The following is a 6,274-nucleotide window of genomic DNA, read 5'->3' as shown; positions in this document are numbered from 1 at the left end:
GGAACGCTGGTAAAAAATATTTTAGTCATGTTTTGCATCAAGTATGTTACTGATTGTATGTGTGTTTTTTGAAATTCAAAGAAACTCATTAGGAAATTATAATCTTGTACAGCGTCGGGTTAGACATAAATTCATAATAAATTAAACATACTGAAGTCGTTTTCAACGCAAAATATGACATATATTGGCCTACAGTTAAATAACAAATATACCAACATACGACGACGAACACTTAACTTAGGCTAATATTTAATTGCAATAAACGTTAAATGCTCAAAATCATTTTTTTTTAACCTTCCAACACTCAGGAGGAGATCAGTGCCACAAGTTTAATCAAACCTGGTCCTGGCCAAAAATAACACTATCGACTCATGACTCAAACGAACCGGTTCAAGAAAACGAAATGATTCATTTAAAAGATTCAAACAGATCCGTGCAACAGGTGTGTTTCCCATTTCCCAACAGTTTGGTCGTCATCAGAGTCAACATAAATGTGAGGGTAAGAAATCACGCACTGCTGCCTGGGGCGTCACGCATATTTGGACTGTTTTGTTTTATAGATATTTTCGTGTGAACCGTACCGAGTGCATCTGACAGGTCCAACGAGTCTTTTGTTGCAGCTATGCTAACAACGCACACAGGTTTATCTTGCTGATAGTATATTGCCTAGACCAAATCCTATTTCAAGTTTACTTTGTGAAGTGTACTAATGACAAATAGTACCATTCAAGACAGTAAGACTATTGTTTGAGACGAGGGTAGTCACATTCCCATGGTTCAACTCAACGTCATCATTTATTTAGTTTGTTATTTAATTATTTTTGGCATTTTCGCAGTCACAATACATTCGGCTTCAGAATATCATAATAGAATAGACAAATCACACAAAATATTTAATATCACATTTCATACAAAAATCTAAATCTTTTATAAAACATTTAGACATCATCTAAGTTACTTGAATACCCTAGTTTATTTTTTTCTGGCAAAAGTTCACTGAGAATAAAGAAAACACTTGTCAAAATACATATATTTATATATTAATTCTTTTCAATAGAGTATTTAAAATATTTTCATTTACCACAAAACACGCAAATTAGTGCCGCTGCTGCAGTAACGTTAAACTAAAACCTTTTAAGTCATTATATTTTATAGAATTTCCCCTTTGTCAGTCATTCTCAATATTTCTGTTCCTTGGTCCCCTTTAAATGACAAAGCTTTTCATTTCTGTCCACTGTAAAACTAGTTTGTGCTCAGTGCCGTTTACAACAAAGAGTCATAGTGCTTTCATTTTTAAACTACAAAATACAGTAGGAGAAGGTGAACAACATTAGGTTTCAGGTCTAGACACTTGCATGCCATACGGAGTAGCAATTAGCTTAAATGGCAAAACGAATATCTGCATGTGCAATTACTTGAAAGGACCGAGATCCTTGAGGAGATTGAAGTAGATGGTTTTTTGAAAGGCGTAAAATTGGACCCCATCATCTCTTACGGTCTGCAAAAGGCACCTTTTGAAGATTTCATAAATTAGTAACTAGTTAAAGATGCTGTAAGCCAGTATAGCTTTTTTTTTTCTAGCCAGATACACTCTTTGCCTGTCAATCATTTTGTGGACAGGGTGGGATTTAGAAGAATTCTGTTCTAGAATCGCTTACAGCACCTTTAGTAGTTGAACTTAAATGGTATCATGACAGAATTCAAGTAATTCTCTATTCAATGGCTCAAATATTTATACGACAATTTACATTTTTAATGTTTCAACTCTTCTCTGTATTATGGTATTGAATGAATGCTTATGAAATAAACCGCAATATCAGCTTGTGCAATGATCAAACACGTATGGCAAAACAAGTTAAACCTCAAACAGAAATGAAGGAAATTTCACTCAGTGGAAAAAGTAGGACATGAAGCTACCATGTTTCTTGCACATACACATTCACGCACAATTAAAAATACTATGAACGTCTGAAAGTACTACTAGATCCAGGAGGAGAAGAGGCTGAACTCAAGTCTAAATGTCTTTCCATTTAAAGCTTTGAGCTTTAGGATCAGTGTGGTTTTTAGGTTTACAATAGACTGCAGGAGAGATTTGATTTAGCCTTGGTTACACTTGTAACCAGCTCATGTTATGACTGAGGATGATTCACTTCTATTCAGTCTGTTTTCTGAAGTACAGACTAATGAATTGGTGTGTATGTGAATGGATGCATGCATGCATGTTTTGAATGGAGAAACAAAGCTGTTTGCTTCATAATGGTTTTGTTCTGGCGATCTCTTCATGCACACCACTTTGATTCTTGTCTTCAGAATATGCTTTGTCTGCGGTTCTTGCCTCGACCTGGATTTGGAGAAAATGATCCACTGTTAGACGGAGTATGCAGTGCAGGTGAGTATGTTTTAAAGCATTTAATCTTACAGGTTTATGGATGGGATTATTGTGCATGACTAAACATGATCAAGTTGCGATCTGCAAATAGAGATGAGTGATGTCAAAGCAATGGAATTGAATACCCAGCGGCTGGAATACTGAGCTCTTGTGTCCCAGATCCTTCTGTAGCTGGATCTCCCTCAGTGAAAACACAGACGAGGCTAGAGAGGATAGAAGACAAGTGGCTGATGATCAAAGCAAATGTATTGTCTTGTTTGTCATTTCATCAAGGTGAAAGACAGATTATAAGGCTCGTGTTGAGGTGATGTTATATAAGCAGACTCTAGAAATGATGAAAATATTGGGATAAACTCACTGTCAGGTATGGAGTGAATGTTCTCGCCCAGAGTCAGGAAGTAAGAGTGTCTCAGAGACGACTCGGCTGAAATCCTGCACTTGGTGTCGTACTGAACAGAAACAAAAGAAAAATGAGGGAAAAACAGAGAATTGGTGCATTTTTTATTGAATAGGTTTTTGTAAGTTTACAGGATTTGTGATGCGTATGTAATCGTCTGACTAAATATGATAAAATGGTGCAAAATAATTTAAAAAAAATCAAAAATTATTATAATATATGCAACCAGTGGCGGCTGGTGGAAAATTTTCTAGGTGGGGCGCCACATCCAAATATTTCCTCCGCGACCAGCACGGATCAGCTCTAGGCATGACGAAGCAGATATCGTACTCTTTTGGAAGGCTAAACAAAAAAGTTTCGCTTTCACAACGAAACACACAGTGCCTTCACGACATGGCGGCGGCGGGAACAACAATACTACAGCGAGAATAAAAGTTACGCCTTCTTTCTTTGCGTGAGCATTTGGGCGGCGTTATGCAAATCTTCCCACATCGTGACGTAGACATGTGGGGTAATATTAGAACGAGCCATTTTAGGTAGGCGTGGTTGACTCTTAACTTTTATAAAGAATATCTCTTTGGATTTGAGAGTTTAGTCTTTGCTACTTTACAGATCTTTTTTATGCACCAAGAGCTTGTAACACTTCAAAGAGAAAGAAAAAATTTAAATCGCATCATATGACCCCTTTAAGACTTAAAACATTTTAAATAAATGTAATTGTTTTACCAAGTTCAAGCTTTTTTCAAGAAAAATTAAAACATTTTGTTTTTAATTTAAAAAATAATAATTCACAATTGATGTATAGGCCTACAATGCAACAGCAAAAACTGTGAGAGAAAATGAATGTTACATTTATTTAGACCATTTTCTATACATATATAAATAACTACAAAACAAGCTGCAAGCAGGACCATACGGAGATGCCAACAGCAAACTAAAATACCAGTCGCTTAAACTGACTGTAACGCTACTATATAAATATATACGGATCTCTATTCAGAATTATTGAACAGAGCATTTGAATTTACATTCTGAATTTGTCAATTGTGGTGATCTGAAGGCAGCTCGACATGACCAGTGAGCAGTTCCTCTGTCAGTATGAGTGCTGATGTCCATTTGTATACATAAACACCACTGACCATTGCAAACTCTTATAAAAACACGCTTCTTCAGCGAGTGTCCATTATAAAACATTTGTCAGACACGCGACCATACTGAAATGTGCTCATAAAGCTATCAGAGAGTGCACATACGGTCTGTTTATTTGCACACTAATAATAACGGACTCGTGCTGGTAAGATACTGGTTTGCTTTATTCAGCTCATACAGACTAGTCCTCCTGACTTCATATTTCTTATTAATAGAGATATGTTCGTTCCCATCAATCGCTGCACATGTTAAGGTTACGTATAATGAGTCTTAGTGCTAGCCCTCCTGGAACGCATAGAGATTATATTGCAGTGCCTGCAGTTTGAAAAAATCAATCTTTGTATGGAAGTCTATGAGAACACTCGGGGCGACTCTCAGCCTGAGAGAAATCGGCCAAAAAGGGGCGGTACTACACAGAACGGGACTCAACGCTTATTGGACTATATTTCCAGAGGCAGAACAAACAGTCTAGAACAGTGACAGCTTTGTGGTTGAATGCGGTAGAAAAAAAAATCCCTCCCTTTCACACTTTGGTGGTGCATCACCCTATTGCCCTAATGAAGAAACCGCCTCTGTATGCAACAGTTATTTTTGGTCCTCGAATCTCATTGGCTGAGAGGAGTGCGATATTCTAGTGATAACAGAACTCCAACCATTTCACCGTTTGTATCACTCCCCACACAGTATTTCTCACAGCGTGTGTCATGGCGGACGCCATGTTTTAAAAGTTTTTTTAAAGACACTCTGTTGTTGTTTCATATGTATTTACACATTTGTGCCGTTGAACTGTTGTATAAACACATCAAAATCGTAGCCGTGCGATATGGCTGTATATCGGCATGCTGTGATTCATTACCTATGGCCGAATCACAGCCGTGCTGATATAGAGCCATATCGCACGGCTACGAGTCTGAATCTGTATTGACAATAATTAGAATTTACCATATGTTAAGATTTAATATATATATATATAAGTTTTAATTAAAATTAATTTTCATTAAGTACTCTATAACATTAAAAAGTGATGTTCTCTAATGGATAAATGGTTCAGAAAGAAAGAATTTTCTTTTCGCTTTTAAAATGCAGATGTTTTTTCACCAGTTGAAAACAATTGATCTAGTTACTGTCAAATCGCTCTATCTTACACACACACACACACACACACACACATACATATAATATAAATTTCAGAATATTTTAAATTGTAGAAGAGAAAGACTACACTTTTGTTTTAGTCAACTTAAGTTTGAATTAAATAGTTTTATCGATTTTTAGAAGTACAGTAGATACTCTCAAAACGAACAAAAATGCTCTAAAGTGAACTTGAATGCTGATCCTTTGTGACGTGTGTGCAACGCTTCTTTCAGTGTTTTGTGCACTAGAGCACGTTACAGTAGCCACCTGTGATCTTCCCCGTCATGTGTGTTCTTCACTAATGACTTGATTTGAGCACAGCTCCCCTGACTTGTTGATGTCTGAGCTATAAAATAGTTTTAAATAATGAAGCACCCATCAGCATGCTGTCATCTCACACAAAGTTCTAAAATTGTCTCCGGTGAAGTTTGGCGGTGTTTCAAGCGAGCAGAGCGTTCAGAGCGCATTGTGTGAGGCTGACGGCGCGATCAGTCAGCGGGGTTTGATGAGAAACAGGTGCACGGTTCGGACTCATTAAGGCCGCTGTCACCATTAACGAATCGCGCGCTCTGCGGTCTTTCATCATAATGACAGGTCAGCGCGCACTCAAGCTGCGCGCGCCATCAGAACGCGCAGAGAGAAAGAGAGAAACGCATTCACGTTTCTACACAAATACCTCATTCTACCGAAATACAAACGCACACAATCTTAGACCTCCCATTGACTTCTTCTGTTGTTAAATTAACGAATCGTAACTATTACACACTGACCCTACCTCTTTTTTATGCTTTTTACCATCTGACACCATCAGGGTAAAGTTTGAAGGTATAGATTTTATTTAGGACATTATTTGGCACATTTATAAACATTTTTAAATACATTTACCCAACTGTCATACTGTAGACCAAGTGTATTGACTTTAAATTGTTGTAAATTAAGCTAATAGTTTGATGGTTTTAGCTGGTTTAATCTGGCTTTCCAGTCTGACCAGCCAAAAGTGGCCCAAAACCCCTCTAAAACCAACACAAAAAAAACCCGAAAACAAAGAGTCTGACCAGGTTGGGAGACTAAGACAAGCAAACCCACTTAATGAAGAGGGGAAAAAAATGTAGACAAAAAAGGCTAGACAAGTCTTATACTAATTCCTAAACCTAAAACACAACTTTTAGGTTTTCTTTTTCTTTTTTCTCTTTTTTTTTTTTTTT

General features: G+C 37.1%; 1 protein-coding gene across 1 annotated transcript in view; it reads right to left on the bottom strand.

Moving 5' to 3' along the window:
• Positions 1-2,255: 2,255 nt before the first annotated feature.
• The window catches only part of cdk18 (cyclin dependent kinase 18), a 92,564-nt gene continuing 88,545 nt past the window's right edge, over positions 2,256-6,274 (bottom strand). The window contains exons 14-16 of the mRNA XM_016573809.1: positions 2,748-2,838; positions 2,515-2,592; positions 2,256-2,341 (exon numbers count right to left, since the gene is read on the bottom strand). Coding sequence (XP_016429295.1) covers positions 2,307-2,341; positions 2,515-2,592; positions 2,748-2,838 — 204 coding nt within the window. The 3' untranslated portion in view covers positions 2,256-2,306. The remainder of the gene's footprint in view (positions 2,342-2,514; positions 2,593-2,747; positions 2,839-6,274) is intronic.

Source organism: Sinocyclocheilus rhinocerous, unplaced genomic scaffold (assembly GCF_001515625.1).
Source record: "Sinocyclocheilus rhinocerous isolate Xijiao unplaced genomic scaffold, SAMN03320098_v1.1 scaffold532, whole genome shotgun sequence".
NCBI lineage: Eukaryota > Metazoa > Chordata > Actinopteri > Cypriniformes > Cyprinidae > Sinocyclocheilus > Sinocyclocheilus rhinocerous.
This window is presented reverse-complemented; position numbering and strand designations above follow the sequence as displayed.